This window comes from Saccopteryx bilineata, chromosome 6, assembly GCF_036850765.1.
Source record: "Saccopteryx bilineata isolate mSacBil1 chromosome 6, mSacBil1_pri_phased_curated, whole genome shotgun sequence".
Lineage (NCBI taxonomy): Eukaryota > Metazoa > Chordata > Mammalia > Chiroptera > Emballonuridae > Saccopteryx > Saccopteryx bilineata.
This window is the reverse complement of record NC_089495.1, coordinates 191725609-191745825: the sequence shown is the minus strand read 5'-3', so window position 1 is coordinate 191745825 and position 20217 is coordinate 191725609. Positions and strand designations below refer to the sequence as shown.

Here is a 20217-nt window from a genome sequence, read left to right as displayed (position 1 = left end):
ACAAAGCCTAAATATTTACTAACTTAGGTCCTTTATAGAAAAAGCTTGCCAACGCCATTAGGACATCAATTGGAATCCCAAAGCATCTAAACCTTTAAATTCTGTTCCTAAGTTATTATATCAAGAGGAAGAAGCGCACAGCTGCTTAAATATTAATGCACACTTTTTTTTATTATATTAAAATCAGGCAATGGTCTGACAATAAAAAGGCTGCTTATGGAATACTGTTATGTTAAACTTTACTTACAGGACATTAAATCCTTACAACTAAGGTTCTTCCCCAGAAAAAGATGAATGGAAACATCGATTGCTTTTCAGACTTGATAGCTGCTGCTTCAAAAGGTGGCTTTACACAAACGCTAACTTACAACAAAGAAAAAAACCCCTTTAGAACACAATGAATTGCTTTTATTTTGGTATACATCCACACCTCAGCATTTAGTGGTCCTGAACAGAAAAGTGGGAAAATGCAGCGATTTGCCAGGAAGTCCAGCCCGCCCATTTCGGGGTCCTGCCGTGCACACCGAGTTCTTGCTTTATCCCTGCTGAGGACCGCGAGAAGCTGCAGCACCGAAACCAAAGTATGCACCGAATTCAAGGTTCCTTGTGTTCCAGTTGTCAGATTCCAAACTAGACCCAAATGGACGGCAAAGGTGACCAAATGAGAACCCTGTTTAAAACGTCAATTTGTAAAAGGAAAACTAATCATAGGAACAGAGAAAAATTCATTCAGAGGGACCATGTGTGCTTACAAGTGTCTTCTGTGGCCTTCCTGAGCTAAAAAAACGCATCAGCTGATGACAGCAGAGGGTGGCAGAGCTGAGGACCTAGCGTTCATTTCCTAGGCTGGTGGCGAGTCATGAATGTGGGTCCAAAATTAAACGAGGGAGGTCAGACTCTTTCCAACCTCACCTGATGGCTTCTGGCCAAAGCAAGGGAGTGTCATGGAAAGTGTTGGGTGGTGAAGGTGCAGAAGGGGACTTGAGAAGGAAGGAGAAAGCAGCACCCCTCGATATAAAGGTGGGGGGAAGTGATATGGGGAAAGCCCTGAATTCCTCACCAAAGGCCAATTTTGGAGGGGAGCAGAGGGGGTTACAATCTATGCTTCGGCCAAGGGTGGCAGTAGAGTGGGGGACGGATGGCTTGGAAAGGGGGCATCATTTAAGACTTAAAAAAAGAAAACAGGGGTGCAAACTAAGCACCCCCACACACCCAGCAGTAGTCCCACAGGCTGTGACCTGAAACCTTCACATCTACTCTAACAAGCCACCCCAAGCTGGAGGGCTGTTCCAGGGAGGGGAAGGGTGGGGGGAGGGGACCGGGAGAAGGCAGAGACCCCAGGCCATGTAATCAGCAGCAAGGTGATTGTGTGATGTGTCTTTTCACAGTTGAGTTAGATGTGCCCCACCAGTTATGATGGGAATCAATTTAAATATACTTTCTTGATCCCAGAAGTTCAACTATGTGGACAGTGGTTACACTTGACAGGATGATTTGTTATAGCACAACTTATATATTTCAAATGGACAAAAAATTAGTATCATTTACAGTATCTTAAGATAAACTGCCTTTGAATGGGAACTTCCTTTCCAGTACTTTGAGGTCTACAAGACGTATCTAGAAAATTTACTACTGTGGAAAATGAAGACTGCTTAAATCGAATGGGGGGAGGGGTGGGCCTGTGGTTTTCTTTTTGATTAATTGCTGTAACACTGTCCTTCAGGTGGCTGAGGGAGTTTCATATTTTCTTTAGACATCATTAGGCGCCGAAGCTCCTGCAGGACAACTTTGATGCTATATGAATTCTGCCATTTTGCTAGCACTGATATGGCTCTTGGGTCCACCTATAAAAAGGCAAACAAATACCAATTACTGTTGGGCTCTCCAACAAAAGAATAGCTGTACACTGGAGTTAAGCTACAGTACAAACTTGAGTAAACGCATTTTTCAAGTTGAACATACTGATCACACAATGTTATCTGACAAGCAGAATACCTGCAAGATCCCTCCCACCAGTCTGTCTTCCCTTTTTATGTCCCAAACCCTCTTGTCTGGGAGAAGAAAATTATGGATAAGTAAAGCCACTGTTAGAGAAATGGCTCTGATACTCAGCGCGACTCAACCCAACCAGCTCTAAAACAGTGACCTGCTTCTGGACCCACTGCTACCACTGCTCAGGGCCTGTCCCTTCTCAACTCGACACCAGGTGGTTGATGATAAATATGTGCAGGGCAGTTGGAAGAGCACAGACAATGGGAGGCCTGGGCCCAAGCTCTAGTGACAAGGGCTTCCCTCAGAGTCATACCCTCTCAAGTTAACACAGCATTCCCTAAAAATATTTCCCAGAGTGTGGGTAGGGTCCAGGGTTCTGGACTTTAGGTGGAACTTGGATACATTATATACAACACACAGTAACAGGATCACCTCTTTTTAATATTTTTCTCCTAAGTCTTCAGAATCCCTCAAAATAAAGGCTTAGTTCTCATGATGGGCCACACCCTTGAACACCTGCTGATCTCTGCTTCGAACAGGAGAGCAGGCCTCAAAGGCTCAAAGCCCTTCACAAGCAACATAAGGAGGAAGAATTTATTAAACTTTGCTTTGTTTTCACAGTATTTCTTGTTGCCATTACTGCCTTATGACAAGTGAGACTGGTTTCCATTTATGGTAGTAAAAATGGTTGGAACAGTAAGTTAAAAAAAGCAAGGTCATTAAATACAAAAAGTATTATATCCCAGTGGTCCATAAATCAGGCCCACAAGGTCAAAGTGTGACCCTGAGCAAGATCTTTTATCTCTGTGCCTCAGTGTCCTCATTTCTACCTCATGGGGGTATATCATGAGGACTGAATGAGCTCGTATCTCAAAGTGACCAGCACACCACTGACCCAGAGTGAGTGCCATGAGTCATAGTCAAATACAATTGGGAAACAGGCCCCCACCCCAAATCTGCACATGTTTGTACTGCAATACATTTTATCATCAAATTACCAAGGAACACATGGGATCAGGCCTGAAGTGCCCATGATAGTAAAGTCCAAGGCTTTTCTCAACCCTGAGGAACAGGTAGGGGCAGAAAAAACAACTTACCACGCCATTAGAACTATTAACTCCATTCATATTAATTTTTGTTACAAATCTTACAAAGGGGGGTGCTTCTGGGTATTTAGGTCCACATTCTATTTTAAGGCTGTATATTCGGTTTTCATAAATTGTCTGGAAAAGAAGGGTACAAAGATGTCAGACAATTAAAAAGAATTCAGAAAGGCAGACAGACCTTCTGAAATCCCACTACCCCTGACTGCAGAATGGGTGCATCTGCTCCATTACCCAAAGTCTACGTGCTATTTGATAGGTCAGTGGTAACTAGTCCCTACACTAGTCTCTGTGAATTCTGGCCTTGGGGGAACAGAAAGACAGGAAAGTTAGCATCACTAAAGTTTTAAGTTAGTATTATTAAGGCTAATCAGATGGACTTGTTTCTATGTTAATTCCTTTACTTTGCAGAGCTGTCCTGCACTCTGAGGATGGTGCGTAGAGGCATTCTCTGTTCTGGGAAGCCACGTTAAATGTCTATCCACGCCAGGATCATCAGCCAGTGCACTGAATGTCGTTACCTCCAAAGCATAGAACAGGTATCTCTTTAGGGAACTTCAAAATTAAGCAGAAGGTGGGGGTGGGGGGTATGAGAGCTGCTTTCCCACGTCACCATCATTCTGAGGCTGTGCACTGAGCAAGGGATCTCAACCAGTAGGTACCACCCTCCCTTGCTGTCTCTATGATGACCTGTGAGATTACAGGTATTCAGTGTGCATGTGTGTGTGTGTGGGTGGGTGGGTGAGTGGGGGGTGTGTGTGCCAAGGACACCAGGCCTGCATGGACAATATTCCTGCCTCAAACACCAGCCATGCCTTTGCTGGGAGACACTGGCAAAGTCCAACCCCCACATCAATGAACTTCTCACTGAAATGTCTACCCAATGAGAAGCAAAATGTGCTGCCACTGAGGCTGTTCCTCCTGCCTACAGTACCCTGAACCCACCCGAATGAGCACACAACCTTTCAGACCCCATGCAAACATCACCTAGTCAAACACCTCCCACTTCATATATCACAAAGGTCAGAAGGCTAATCCACAGCTTTCTGTCCTATATGAAACTGCACTGTTATCACTTGTACCGGAAGACCACACTGTGATGCCTCCCACTGAAGGCAGGGGCCACCTTCACACGGTTCCCTTCTCAGGCACCTGTGCCCCTTCCTCAGTGCATGCTGAACTGAACAAACAACTATTCCCGTGTAAACAGCGATATCTAGCGATGTTTGGGGAAATAAATTACAGAGGATGTGATTTAAATCCCTGAAAACTTTGTGTCTAAAGAGTAGCCTGTCTTTAATAAAAAGACTGGAACATATTTTAAGATTCAGAAGGCATTCATAATATACCCAATAGAAACCTTTCACATCCCCTTTAGAGACCCTCAACTATAACAAAACCAAAACTTAAATCTGGATTTCCACCCACGCTCAACCTCCCCCACCATCTGGCAGTGAGTTAAACAAAAACCTAACAGCCAGCCACAGTTCCCTTTTCCGTATCCCTGCCTTCCAGTCATCAGAAAGTCTCAGCTTCTACCTCCAAAAGAGACCCCACGCCCACCCACTTTCCACCAGCACTCTACCTCATCCGAATCTCCAGAGCCTGCTTTCTCTCTAGCTCCCTACAGTCTGTTCTCCCCAGAGCAGCCTGGTTGACCTTTTAAACCCAGAAGCTGTCCCTGTGGGCCACTGCCTCCAACGGCTTCCTAGTGACCCGGGAAGAGGCCCACATTCCCAGAGCAGACCCGGTGCAGCTGCCGCCCTCTCCTTTCACGCTGCCTCCCTCCCAGGCCCTCTCCTTGCTCACGGAACACACCACCTTCTCGCTATCTTGGGTCCCTCTATGCCAGTCCCTCTTCTGTGTCCCACCTCTCTCTCGTTCAAACACTTTCCTCTCACAAGCCCCCTGAAGATGGACACCCAGGCTGGTGTCAGACCTGCCCACCCAACACAGAACAAGGAGGGCAGGGGCCTCAACGGAACTGGCACTCAAGTGTTTGTGAGGGAATGAATGCTGCCCTTCGTGTTCACATAAATGCACAGCTTGTTGCCATTAAGGAGTTTCCTCAGAGGGAAAAAAAAAATCACTCCGTAAACCTAACAGGTAGGATGCAAACAGGGATATGATTTCCACACAAGAGGTATGGAAAATATCAAAAGTCCATCCTCAGAACCCAGCAGTCTCCATAGCAACTACATACTAAGTGTTCAATCCACTGCACAGATCCCAAATCTATCCCTGGCATGTCCTGCATTAACGCCCAATGGTTTTGTCTATCAGACACGTCAAAGACCATGGGGACATGGGCTCGTGGTCACTGCCAGAATCACAATATCTTTTAAAATATCTGATACCACACTTTGGAGGCTCTGATGCATCAATATATTCATCTGCTGGTATGTTGTGTGGCTTATCAGATAAAATTTCACTGATGTCTATTAACAATAACAAAAATTGTTAAGAAGGTAAGCAGCTTATTAATAGGATTCTGATTATTATACAGATTAAATGTTAACATTACTCTTGACACTATGAAGTCTAATTTAAGAACATCCATGCTATCATTAACTTCTTAGAAAGAAAAAAGAAACACTGAATTCTGCCCACTGATGTTCAACTGGAAATTTTATTAAAACCCAGTAAAAAATGCCTCAAATCAAGTGAACATAGAGACCCTGAAGGGTCATTAAAAAGCCCAAAGTAAGACTTTTATAGAGAACAGAGTTCCAGTTTTCTTCTTTTGTTTGTGAGTGCTCCAGGCACCTGCTAAAAACGTTTTGTGGAAGAAAGGAAACGTGCCTGATGGGAGAACTGCTAGAACATTCCGTCTCTGGAAGGAACACAGTTCTTAGGATTCATTATTTGATCATGAAACAAACACTTTCCACGCTGTTGAGGCGCTGAGCTTCACTAGATCATTTGGCAGTGCCTATCAGAATGTGAAACAGGCATGCTCAGACCAGCAAGACCATTTCTAGGAATTCCCCACAGGCAGACTCATACTTGTTCACAAAAATGTGAAGCATTGTCTGCAACAGCAAAAATAACTAAATAGTCTAAGTGTCTACCTGCAAGGAACTGACTAAACAAATATGGCATATTCATATAATTAAATACTTTGTAGCTTTTCAAAGGCTGAGGCACACACACTGCCAACACAGAGCTGGGTGCAGAACACTTACAATCTGTAAAAATAAACAGATGTCTCCCCCTCCAACATATATATATATAATCCCAGCCTAATCATGAAGAAAAACATCAGGCATATTCCAAGAAACATTCTACAAAATACCTGACCAGTATTCAAAACTGTCAAGGGCAACAAAAACAAGAAAAACCTGGAATTGCCACAGCCACAAGGAACACAGGATATGACGACAAAATATAATGCTGTATCTTGGGTAGGATTCTGGAAGGGAAAATAGACACAAGGTAAAAACTAAGAACACCTGAATAAATTGTGGACATTAGTTAATAATAATGTATCAATAATTTGTTCACTAGTTTTTATAAATGTACTACTATACTAAAATTAATATAGTAACAATAAGGGAAATGGGTAGAGGATGTATGTGAACTTCCCATATTAGCGTTGCAACTTTTCTGTAAAATTATTATAAATTAAAATTTATTTGAAAAATATATGAGAAAAGAAAAAAAGGCATTGACTTAAAAATATACAAAGAAAATGATAAAATCTAAGTTAATATATAATAAAATGGTGACATTACGTCAACTAAATATCAACTGCTACTCCATTCAAATCTTAATGCAGTTATATAAAAAGTGTGATTAATGTGGACACATGCTATGTTAAAATGAAAGGTAAGCCCTTACAAAGTAAAACTGTGGAGAGCCTGAGATCTTAATGACTCGGATGTAGACAGGTAAGTCAATACAGAGAAAGGTGCGAAGGGAGACGCACCACACGTGGCTCATGGGGAATCTGGGGAGAGTGGTAGGGATGCGGCAGTGATGGATAAACCAGAAAAAAGACACACTAGGTATTTTAACAGAGAAGTTAATATAGGGAATCGGTTACACTGGTGTCACTGGACTGAGAAAAAGCTTTAAAAAGGGAACCTAGAGAACAGGCTGCAGCTGATCAGACCTAGAGGCTCAAAGGAGAGGTCACTGGAGCTGAACAAAGACCTCTGAGGAGGGGCTACCGTGAGGTCGATGCTGGGAGTGCCCCCAAAAACTGAAGGCTGGAACCCACGGCTGATGCCAGAATGAAGGGCTGTTACGAGAGTGGCAAGACAGAACAAGCAAACAGGAAGGAGCAGGTCCCTGCTCCCGGCCTTTCAGGCCCTCTCAAAGGAAAAATGGAGTTTGCACAGTGCCAGCCCTAGTATCCAAAGCAGAGCAGAGAAAGGTGAGCTTGGAGCTTACTAACTGGCACCTGTACATGCCCTCTAGACCAGGAGTCCTCAAACTTTTTACACAGGGGGCCAGTTCACTGTCCCTCAGACCGTTGGAGGGCCAGACTATAAAAAAAAAAACTATGAACAAATCCCTATGCACACTGCACATATCTTATTTTAAAGTAAAAAAACAAAACAGGAACAAATGCAATATTTAAAATAAAGAACAAGTAAATTTAAATCAACAAACTGACCAGTATTTCAATGGGAACTATGCTCCTCTCACTGACCACCAATGAAAGAGGTGCCCCTTCCGGAAGTGCGGCAGGGGCCGGATAAATGGCCTCAGGGGGCTACATCCGGCCCACGGGCAGTAGTTTGGGGACCCCTGCTCTAGACAGTGACAAGACACCATTTTCCTTTGTACACAAACTTTCCCTCTCGCCACTAGTCAGGGAATCTGAGTGAGCCACAGGACCCATCTAGAGTCCATTTTATTCATTTCTCTAAGTCAGTCCTAGTGCCACAGGAATATTCTATATCCTAAAGACTCAAGTGTCGGGTTAACCACACAATACTAATACAATAAAGAGGCACTTGCTCCTTCCCATCTACTTTCTGTTTTTGTCGGTGTCACCACAGCAAGAGCCCCTCGGCCTCCGCAGGGACCAGCAACAGAGAGTCATTCCTCTCCAGAGCTAGGTCCCAATGGCCCCAGCCACCTTCCCTGCCCTCCGAGCCTTGGGCAGTGGCTACTGTTTTCTGTAGTGTTATCTCTGTGTTCCCACAGTGAACCTTTTTTGCTTTTTCCAGTCCAACACCTATTTGATCAACTTCCTATATTATCTTTGTTGAAATACCTAGTATAGTTTCTCTTTTCTTGACTAATGCAAAGAGTTAAGGGGAACAAAGTGAACTTCTTACTCTACATACTCTGTATTGTTTGTATTTTTCTGAAGTGAGAAGCGGGGAGGCAGTCAGACAGACTCCCGCATGCACCCCACCTGGATCCACCCGGCAAGCCCACTAGGGGGTGCTGCTCTGCCCATCTGGGCCATTGTTCCATTGCAACCAGAGCCATTCTAACGTCTGAGGTGGAGGCCATGGAGCCATCCTCAGAGCCTGGGCCAACTTTGCTCCAATGGAGTCTTGGCTGCAGGAGGGGAAGAAAGAGATAAAGAAGAGGGGGAGGGGTGGAGAAGCAGATGAGCGCTTCTCCTGTGTACCCTGGCTGGAAATCGAACCCAGGACATCCACACGCTGGGCCGATGCTCTACCAATAAGCCAACTGGCCAGGGCCTCTGTATTGTTTAAAAATTTTTTGAGACTATATTCATACATCAGACATGTAACTTAAAGCTTTTAAAAAAGAGACAGGTCAATATGTACCGATGTGGAAAGATGTCCACCATCTGTTAAGTGAAAAAAAAATTACAAAATGTTATGCACAGCAAGGTCTTATTTGTATTAAAAAGGATATGTGTTTGTTTGTGTACCCACAGCAATAGCCAGCAGAGACACACCACACACCAAATGACCAGTTTTCATTCTGTGGGGAATATAGAAATGGGGAAAGAGGATCATTTCCTTTTACTTCATACACTGCTGTAATTACTTTTTGTTCTTTATTATTTTTTTTAAAGATTGCATTTACTGATTTTTAGAAAGAGAGAGAGAGAGAGAGAAGCATCAACTCATAGTTGCTTCACTTTAGTTGTTCATTGAGTGTTTCTCATATGTGTCTTGACCAGGCAAGGGTTTTCAAACTGGCAACCTCGGTGTTCCAGGTTGACACTCTATCCACTGTGTCAGGTCAAGTTACCTTTTGTCCTTAGGTATGGATCCAGTACTTTTAGATACCCAAGTATGTATACAAACACATACCCAGGCTCTAACCCACACATAAAAACACTATCTGGAAAACCCCAAGGCATAACAGTGCTTCTTAACAGAGACGATTTCTGTCCTGCCTAGCCCTCCTAGGTACGGATGGGAACTAGGCAACATCTGGAGAAATTTTTGGTTGTCACAAGTTGGGGAGAGACATGCTACCTGCATATAACGAGTAGAGCCCAGAGATGCTGCTAAACATCCTACAATGTACAGTACAGCTCTACAACAAGAATGATCCAGTCCAGTATGTCACAGTCAAGGCTGAGAAACCCTGCTCTATAATCTGTCTACTGTTGGCACCTCTCTAGTCAGAATAGAAATACTCTACATATAATGCTGAGGACAATGGACACCTGCCTGAATTTGCCAAGGGGCACTTGCATGGGTTCAGGGATGCAGAACTTGCTTTCCCTGAAGTGGGGGAGGAAGGCATTCAAATAGCTTACATACACATAAAGATGTATAGTAAAAAGCCTGTCTCTTTTCCACACTGGCCCCCACCAGCCAGAACCCTTTTGAAGAAGGCAACCATTGTCACCAATTTCTTTTATGTTCTTCCAAAAGTATACTAAGCATACATGAGCACAAGTATTAAGTATGACCTCTTCCTTTCCCCTACGCTCCCCCATCCCATGTGACAGTATGTTCTGTATACTGCTTTGTACCTCCCTTTTTTCACTTAAATATCATGGAGATCATCCCATTTTTAGCACATGTAAATTTGTATCATTCATTTAAACAGCTAAATAACATATAATATGGTCAACTGAAAGATCTTGAGGCGGTTTCCAATATTTTGCTACTATTGAAGATGCTGCATGAAATAATTTTGTACACACAGGCTTTTGGGCAATACATTCAAGAAAAGCTGAGTAAATTCCTAGCAGAATGGCTGGGTCATATTGTATACATCTTTTAAATTTTGATGGCTTTTCTTTAGAATAATACAATAACAAAAATATAACAGAAAGATGAGTTACTCAAGTGCTCAATTTAGATGCTTTAAAAACCCCATACATACCCTGTATGCTAATCTTAAAACAGACTGGTCACTGTCACTGCATTAAAATTAATAAAAATAAGATTAAAACAACAACAACAACAACAGACTGGTCACAGGAAGCACCTAGAAGCAGACAGTTTCTTTTATGACTCTGCTTTTAATCTTGGGGGTCAGGACAATGAAAACTACAGGAGTTAAAAAGACAGACGATAACAAGTATTGGTCAGGGGAGGCAGAGAAATCGAAACCCTGCTGCATTGCTGGTGGGAATGTAAAATGGTGAGCCACTGTGGAAAACCAGTCTGGGCAGTTCCTTAAGATGTTAAACACAGAGTTACCTTATGATCCAACAATTCCATTCCAGGTATATACACTCAAGAGAAGTGGAAACATATATCCACACAAAACCTGTACTTTATAAATGTTCATAGCAGCATTTTTTATAATAGGGGAAAAGTGGAAAAAATCTAAATGCCCATCAACTAATTAATGGATAAACAAAATATGATATATTTATATAATGGAATATTATTCCGTCATAAAAATTTAAGTGCTATTACATGGATAAACCTTGAAAACATTACACTAAGTAAAAGCCTAGTCACAAAAAAGCACATCTTAATGATTCCATTGATATGAAATGCCCAGAACAGGCAAATTCAGAGATGGAAGTAAATTTGTGATTGTCAAGGATGAGGAGTGGGGGTTGGGAGTGGGGAGTGACTGCCAATGGGGTTGGGGTTTCCTTCTGGAGTAATTAAAATGTTTTGGAATTAGTGATAGTTGTACAGTTCCGAGTATAACAAAAACCACTGAACTGTACATTTATGTTTTCCATTAATTTTTGAAAGAGAGGAAGAGGGGGAAGGGAAAGAAAGAGAAGCATCAATTCATTGTTCCACTTAGTTGTGTACCCATTGACTGCTTCTCAAATCTGCCCTGACTGGGGCTCAAACCAGTGCCCTTGGGATCGGGATCAAGCCAGTGACCCCGGGATTAAGCCAGCAACCCTGTGATAGAATGGTGAACTCGGTGCTCCAGGAGCACTCTCTATCCACTGCACCATCAGCCAGGGCCGAATTGTACATTTAAAAAGCGTGTCCTATGGTATGTGAATTATATCTCCATAAAGCCGTTATTTTGTTGTTGTTGTTTGTTTTTACAGAGACAGAGACAGACAGACAGGAACGGAGAGATGAGAAGCATCAATCATTAGTTTTTCGTTGCAACACCTTAGTTCACTGATTGCTTTCTCATATGTGCCTTAACCATGGGCCTTCAGCAGACTGAGTAACCCCTTGCTCGAGCCAGCGACCTTAGGTCCAAGCTGGTGAGCTTTCCTCAAACCAGATGAGCCCCGCGCTCAAGCTGGCAAGCTCAGGGTCTCGAACCTGGGTCTTCACATCCCAATCCGACGCTCTATCTACTGCGCCACCGCCTGGTCAGGCAAAGCCGTTATTTTTTAAAAAAGGATGTATAGACAGCTCCTTGCATGCTGAAGTTATTAATGAAGTTAGCCCCTTTTGTAAAGAGATAAACTGAAACTCAACTGATCTAAAGTGTTTTAGGTAGAACAGAATATCTTCAACAGAATTTAGTGGTTCATTTTATTTGTTCATTTGTTTAAGTGTATATAATTCAGTGGTATTTAATGTATTCACACTGTTGTGCACTGGTTCACTGTTAAGTTGTTAGAACCTGAAAATCGGTCTGTTGATTAACAAATCTACTGAACAACTAGCCTATTCATTCTTAGTTATTCCCAGGTGCTCTGGGGGTAAGGAGTAGGGACTAATAGTTCTCATCCTCAAGAAGGAGATGAAATACAGTAAGGGAAGCCATTGCCATGCAATGGACTTTCAGAGACAGCAAGACAAATGATCTGTATGAAGAAAAGAGCTTTCCAGATCAGGTTTTCTCCAGTATTTAACAGATCCAGAAAAACCCTGGCTTTCATAGATTTAAAAAAAGATCAAGAAATGAGTAAAAAGATATTGAATATATATATATATATTTGTATTTTTCTGAAGCTGGAAACGGGGAGGCAGTCAGATAGACTCCCGCATACTCCCGACCGGGATCCACCCGGCACGCCCACCAGGGGGAGATGCTCTGCCCATCCGGGGCGTCGCTCTGTTGTGACCAGAGCCACTCTAGCGCCTGGGGCAGAGGCCACGGAGCCATCCCCAGTGCCCGGGCCATCTTTTGCTCCAATAGAGCCTCGGCTGTGGGAGGGGAAGAGAGAGACAGAGAGGAAGGAGGGAGGGAGGGGTGGAGAAGCAGATGGGCGCCTCTCCTGTGTGCCCTGGCCGGGAATCGAACTCGGGACTTCCGCACGCCAGGCCGACGCTCTACCACTGAGCCAACTGGCCAGGGCCGATATTGAATATTTTAAAACCCTGTAGCAAAACTATAGCGTTACAAAAATCACTCAAGAAGTAACATTAAATGGCAAAGTCAGTCTTTTGCCATGAGTGTTTATGACAGTCGAAGATCAACATTAGGTTGTCCTAACACTTTATGAGCATGACAATTCCTGGTTTAAGTTGGGGCCATGACCCATGTGACTTTCTGTCTCCCACAGAGGTGGTGCAGAGCCTTGCATGCAGTATTATCCTTAAGCACAGGCAGAATCTCCTACTGCTTGTCTGAAAAAGCATCACGTTATGGGAATCTACATCTTCACTCCCACATCCCATCGCACTAAACACTCCAGATAGTTCTATAATGGGAACAGAGGAAAACCCCAAGTATAAACAGGAGGGACACAATATAGCACTGTGGTTAAGAGCCCAGGCTCTGGAGTCAGACCTGGTTTGGGAATTTATCAGCCATGTGACTTTGGGCAAATAACTTTACTTCTGTTTCCTCACATGTAAAACTGAATGCAACTACACAATAACTGCACCTAGCAAAAGGTTCTCGTGAGAATTAAAATGACACTCTGGGGGGTTTAATCAGAAAAAAAGGGTTAGCTGGCATTATGAAGCTCGGGAACTCTCACAAATCACAAAGCTCTAGAAGAGCAGTCACTTTCCACTCTCTTCTTTGCAAAGGCCTCTGGGCCTAAGAGTGCCTGGAACAGACCAGAGCGGACAAGGCAGGGGAAGAGCCCTTTGTTGAAGAGCCCAAAAGGAGGATACAGATGCATGGCAGAACTGGAACACAACGAATGTAAGTCACAACGGAAGGTTTTCCAAGGTTCATCTGGACACTGTCTTCAGGAACGCTGGCTAGATCTGGAGCCTGGTTCTTTGATAAGCCCAAGAGTTTGTTTGTTCTAAACTACATCTGAGGGTATAATTACCTTAAACCTCACTGTCTACATTGTCATGTAAATTCACACTATGAGTCTAAACAGGTTTTTGCTTACCATTTAGAGGGATTAAACAGGATCAGAGGAGGTTCAAATATATAAACTGAAACTGGTCAAAAAAGAATAGCCACATTTCAGAAAATATACCCTTGGTGAGCTTTTTCCATGATAAGGCTAGTGTTTTTTAAAGGAGGCACAGTGAATTTAAGACATTGACATTTATAGCCGTAGCTCGACGCTTACTCTTGGAGGCCCAATTATCATCCCTGTCCATCTTGTAAGTGTCATGTCTTCGTCATCTTCTAGACCCCAGCTAACTGTGCCATCTCCTACTCCTTTCTGGCCTTCTTCGAGTTCTTCCAACAGTCGAAAATTGCGAGGGACTTTTACTCCTAAAATAAATGGAAAGAAATTCAAGATACTAGCAACTCCAGGGGAACTTGTAAACCTAGAGTAGTTGCTCATTACCACTACCGGGGAACGAAGATGCTAACATGCAAATAATGGCTGGAAGCTGTTGTACCTCAAACTTTCTGCTTTCCAAGCTAATGGTAATTGACCAGCACAACCAGAAGGAAGGGCGTACAGTTTTATTACAGGTGAAGTGATAACTAAACCAGGCTCGATGCCCAAACCTAGGACACCCTACCCCATTCCCATGGCTTTAACAAACTTCATAAAGGGTTTACATGTGGAAATGTTGATTAATTTGGGTCCACCAGTTCGAGATGAAAACCATCAATACCAAGTGCTAACAAAAGTGCCTTGGAAGAAAAGAAGCAATTTCTTTTGTTTGTTCTTATTATACATTTCTGAGAACAGTGTGCTCACTTGTTGGAATGACTTTCATACTACCTTAGGAGGGAGTCACCCTGTGTCAAATAACAATGATGTCCTCTTGATCAACTAAGAGTCAAATGAAGGGACCAAGGACAACATTTTCAATTGGTTAAGCCAGGTTTCCCTCTTAAAAGAGAAAGTTAAAGAGGGTAGCCAGTTCTCTGATTTACTTGCTTTCACAAATCCCAAAGGCTGACAAGGATTTCATGAAAGCAAGTACACAGACACATCTCAGTTTCCAGCCACTACTTCAGAGTTCCAGCTGAGGCTTGAGCTGTTCCTGGGTTTCTCCCAGAACAGAGCCTTGGTACTGGGGCCAAGGGGAGAGGAGGCTGTGGGGGGGCATAGAGCATATATCCTAGTACAGTGGTCCCTGACCCCCAGTCCGCAGACCGGTACCGGTCCGTGGGCCATTTGGTACCGGTCCACAGAGAAAGAATAAATAACTTACATTATTTCCATTTTATTATATTTAAGTCTGAACAATGTTTTATTTTTAAAAAATGACCAGATTCCCTCTGTTACATCCATCTAAGACTCACTCTTGACACTTGTCTCGGTCACGTGATACATTTATCCATGCCACCCTAAAGGCCGGTCCGTGAAAATATTTTCTGACATTAAACTGGTCCATGGCCCATAAAAGGTTGGGGACCACTGTCCTAGTATATCCTCAAGTTGCTCTCCCAACCAGTCCTGCCTACCTTTCCTTCTTCCTACCTCTTTCTCTGGATAAAACTCAGGATCCAGGCAAATTACGAGCTTTCTTTGACTCAAACGCTAAGTCCCCAACCAGCTAGACTCTCAGAGGTAAGCAGCTCTTAACATATTACTGTGAACAAAGACCAAAGACCCAATGTGGGGCACTCAGGACTATGGACAGTGTTCCCCGTATTTCCCAAAAACAGATGCGTGCTGCCAATAATTCAATTTTAATAAATATCTGAGCTTCTACTATATATCAGCCACTTTTCTAGGCACCAGGGAATAAGCAATGATAAAACCAAAATACCTGCCCTCATGGGGCTTACATTCTAGCAGGATACATATAATTGCCAAAATAAATATGCAAATTATATAGTTTAGCAGAAGTTGGTGTTTTAGAGCAGAAAGTAATGAGGGGAGGAGTTACAATGTAGGGTGATCAAGGAAAATCTTATTACAATCAGGTGTCATGACTCAAGACCTGAGGACAGGGAAGCCTGACTTATGGGTAGCTGGAGGGAAAAGCTACCAGGCAGAGACCTTGCCCACAGTGTCAAAGAACAGCAAAGACGCCACTTTAGCTGCAGCAGAAAATTAGGCACTCCAACTGTTACTGAGTGACACAAAAAAAGCCACTAGAGCCTGACCAGGCAGTGGCGCAGTGGATAGAGCATCGGACTGGGATGCAGAGGACATGGGTTCGAGACCCCAAAGTTGCCAGCTTGAGTGCGGGCTGATCTGGTTTGAGCAAAAAGCCGACCAGCTTGAACCCAAGATCGCTGGCTTCAGCAAGGGGTTACTCGGTCTGCTGAAGGCCCACGGTCAAGGCACATATGAGAAAGCAATCAATGAACAACTAAGGTGTTGCAACGCTCAATGAAAAACTAATGACTGATGCTTCTCATCTCTCTCTGTTCCTGTCTGTCTGTCCCTGTCTATTCCTCTCTCTGACTCACTGTCTCTGTAAAAAATTAAAAAAAAAAAAAAAAAAAGAAGCCACTAGAGTTCTAACAGAGTAAAAGAATCTGACTTGTTTTTAACAGGATCCCTCTGACTACCGTGTGAAAAACACAGAGAAGGGAGCGAGGACAGAAACAACAAGGAGGCTACTGCAAGAATCCTGCAGAAGATAATGCTGGCGTGGACCACGGTGATGGCAGCGAAGGTGGTAAGGAATAGCACAATTCTATTTTCTTTTTTAAAAATTGTTTATTGATTTTAGAGAGAGGAAGGGAGAGGGGGAGAAACACCAATTCATTGTTCCATTCAGTCATACACCCACTGGTTGACTCCTCCTGTATGTGCCCAGACCAGTATCAAACTTGCTACCCTGGTGTATCGGGGCAATGTGCCAACCAACTGGCCAGGCCAATTCTAGATGTTTAGAGGTCTGACTTGCTGTCAGATTGCCTGTGAAGTATGAGAGAAAGGAGAGTCAACTATGGGCCCTAGGCTTTTGGTCTGAGCAACTGGAAGGATGGAGTGACACATTAGATGATTTTAGGTGGCACATGATAGAACATTTGCTTTTACAGTCATGTATTTATTTTTAAGAATAACTTAATTAAGGCAAGTGATATTATACTAACTTCCTATTTATGTTAATAGTAAAAATCTTCCTTCAAAAATAAATGTAAGCAAGAGAGTCAATGATTGAAGTAAAATGTCAAATAGCACAGCAAAAATCTGACAGCATAGTTGAAGGGCTTGTCTGGGAAACACTGGGATTCTTCATCCATAGAATGCCAACTGGATTATTCAACTATTTTGGATTAAGTCTCTTCCAGAAAAAAACCACAAAACTGAAAATGTTTGTGACATTATAGGCAAAAAGCCAGAAAATACAACATCTTTTGTTCAGAAAGAGTTAAAACTAAATCTTTAATAATTCTAATTTGGCTTAAAGGGAAAAAAAACCACTGTGCATTACTATTGGTGAGTTTATAAACCTAAACTAATAAAAATGAATACTCAAAAGAGCACAGAATCATACTAATAGGACTGATAAATAGCTCCAGAACCTGTTCACAGATGGCATAATGAGCTGAATTGTGTCCTCTCAAATTCACGCTGAAGCCCTAACTCCCAGCATCTCAGAACGTGGCTGTATTTTGAAACAGCGCTTTTAAAAGGGGTGATTTAAAGTGAGACTATTAGGCTGGGCCCTAATCCAATTTTGACTGATGTCTTTAATGAGAAGAGAAAATTTAGACACTCACAGAGACAACAGGGATGTGCACTTCCACAGAGTCAAGGCCATGTGCAGACACAGTGAAAAGGCAGCCAGCTGTAGGCCAACGGGAGAGGCCTCAGAAGAAACCAAACCTGCTGACTCGATTTTTTTACTTTTAGGCTCCAGAACTCTGAATCAACTTCTGTTGTTTAACAACCCCCGCCCCGGTCCGTTATTTTGTTATGGCAGCTCTAGTAAGCTAATACAGATGCTAAGTGACATCTTAAATTGGAAGGAATTAGAGACCAAGATGGTAACAGTGGTTATCTCTGGGTATAAAGATTATGGATGATTTTACCCCCTTTTCTGTATTTTCTGATTTCTTTTACCTCTCGTTATTATTGTGAAACAGAACAATAACAATACACTTAAGGAGCCGTGTCCATCATACTTCACTTGTACTTGCACTTGGAGTGCCCCTCCCCCAGATAGCTACCAGTCATGCTCCCTCACCTTCTTCAGGGCTTAGTTTATGTAACCTGATTGCAGTAAGGGTCACAGATTCTCTGAGAGTAAGAAGCTCACTTAATGCATTCCCTAAGTGACTAACTGTAAAAGTGTCTGTGTTTTAAAATATTATCAAACTTGTTCAAGTCAAATGCACAATGGTAAAGCACAACAGTTTCCATAGTGAAGTCCTTCATTATTGAATGGAAGCTGCTGTTTTTGGCAAGATAAATATGCTACTTTCTTGTGTCAGATAAAATTTAAGTCAGGCTGGATTAACTATTTCTGGTATGACCATTTCTCTTGTAAACTTTGGCAAAGAACATCCTTATGGCTAGAAATGTTACCTCTTCAATCTAACAACCAGCTCTGATCAGGACATCCTTTTTTTCTTTTTTTTTTCTGAGAGAGAGAGAGAGAGAGAGAGAGGAAGAAAGATAGATGAGCAGCACCAACTCATAGCTGTAGCACTTTAGTTGTTCACTGATTGCTTTCTTATGTGCCTTGACCAAGGAGCTCCACCTGAGCCAGTTACTCCTTGCTCAAGCCAGCGACCTTGGGCTTCAAGCCAAGGTCATGGGGTCATGTCTATGATCCCATGCTCAATCTGGCAACACCCATGCTCGAGCTGGAGACCTCAGGGTTTCGAACCTGGGTCCTCAGAGTGCCAGTCTGATGCTCTATCCACTGTGCCCCTGTCTTGTCAGGCTCATCAGGAAATCTGAATCCAAGTGTCACAAGTTCATTGCTATTAGTTTCAAAACAAGTGATGAATTCAAGTTATATTTTATTTTTTTAGCAAGAAAGAGAGACAGGCAGGGACAGATAGAAAGAGAGAGAGATGAAAAGCATCAACTTGTTGTTGCAGCACTTTAGTTGTTCACTGATTGCTTCTCATACGTGCCTTGACCAAGGTGGAGGTGGGGGCTCCAGCTGAGCCAGTGACCCCTTGCTCAAGCTGGCGACTCTGAGGTTTCAAACCTGGGTCCTCAGCATCCTAGGTCGACGCTCTATCTACTGCGCCACTGCCTGGTCAGGCTCAAGTTATATTTTTCTGATGTTTGATTCCTACTCGTGAAGTAGGGGAAAATATACAGTGTGTCTGTAAAGTCATGGTGCACTTTTGACTGGTCACAGGAAAGCAACAAAAATGATAGAAATGTGAAATCTGCACCAAATAAAAGGAAAACTCTCCTAGTTTCATACCTATTTGGTACAGTTTGATGTGGGCTCACGCACAGATTTTTTAGGGCTCCTTAGGTAGCTATCCCGTATAGCCTCTACAGACTCGTCATTGACTGATGGCCTACCAGAACGGGGTTTCTGCACCAAACTGCCGGGTTCCTTCAACTGCTTATCCCACCGAGTAATGTGATTCCTATGTGGTGGCGCTTTGTTATAAACGCATCAATATTCACGTTGCACTTCAGTCACGGATTCGAATTTAGTGAGCCACAGAACACACTGAACTTTCTTTCCTCTGTACCGTCCACATCTCAACTGGCATGGCCGTGGGCTTTTCTGCTGTATACACGAAGTCACGTCATCATCTGCGTATGTGCACATGCTGCCACATCATCCTACAGAAACTGGGAGGGTTTTCCTTTTATTTGGTGCAGATTTCACATTTCTATCGTCTTTTGTTGCTTTTCTGTGACCGGTGAAAAGTGCACCATGACTTTACAGACACACTGTATTTATTAGTAATGACTCCTAAACTTCCAACAGACATTTCCATGGAATTAGACACTCAATTACTTAAAAGCAAAGAGTGCAAAGCCCATATACACGACACTGAATAACAACAAAAAGAGTCAAACTTATTTTAGATTAGTAATGTAACGGAGCACCACAGAAGGCAAAGCCAGCTTTTTGTTATTACTGCAGTGCTTACATTATAGGATAGTTCGATTTGACTTAATTATAAAGCAGGCATCAGAAATAGTTTAATAAATGAAAAACTTTGGGTGGCTGATATCTATTAGGCACTATTAAAATATCCCAAGCAGGAGTTGGAATACACATACAAATATCAAAATAATTGTACTATATACTGATTAATTATAGTAACACTCCATTTGAACAGCAATTTTTAAACTTCTTTTGGTCTTAAGACCCCTTCATATTCTTTTTTTCCCCCCAGAGACAGAGAGAGAGAGAGAGAGGGATAGATAGGGACAGACAGGAACGGAGAGATGAGAAGCATCAATCATTAGTTTTTCGTTGAGCATTGTGACACCTTAGTTGTTCATTGATTGTTTTCTCATATGTGCCTTGACCGCGGGCCTTCAGCAGACTGAGTAACTCCTTGCTCGAGC

General features: G+C 42.8%; 1 protein-coding gene across 5 annotated transcripts in view; it reads right to left on the bottom strand.

The window, feature by feature from the left end:
- Positions 1-386: 386 nt before the first annotated feature.
- Positions 387-20217, bottom strand: part of UBE2V1 (ubiquitin conjugating enzyme E2 V1) — a 35335-nt gene continuing 15504 nt past the window's right edge. For 2 of the 5 annotated variants that reach the window (XM_066234157.1, XM_066234159.1), the window contains 4 exons: positions 13918-14066; positions 6437-6507; positions 3090-3215; positions 387-1844 (listed from right to left, as the gene is read on the bottom strand). In XM_066234157.1, the coding sequence (XP_066090254.1) occupies positions 1698-1844; positions 3090-3215; positions 6437-6507; positions 13918-13948 (375 nt within the window). In that variant the 5' untranslated portion in view covers positions 13949-14066 and the 3' untranslated portion in view covers positions 387-1697. Of the gene's footprint in view, positions 1845-3089; positions 3216-6436; positions 6508-13731; positions 13784-13917; positions 14067-20217 lie in introns of those variants that run through there. The other 3 variants (XM_066234156.1, XM_066234160.1, XM_066234161.1) reach the window with 2 other exon arrangements.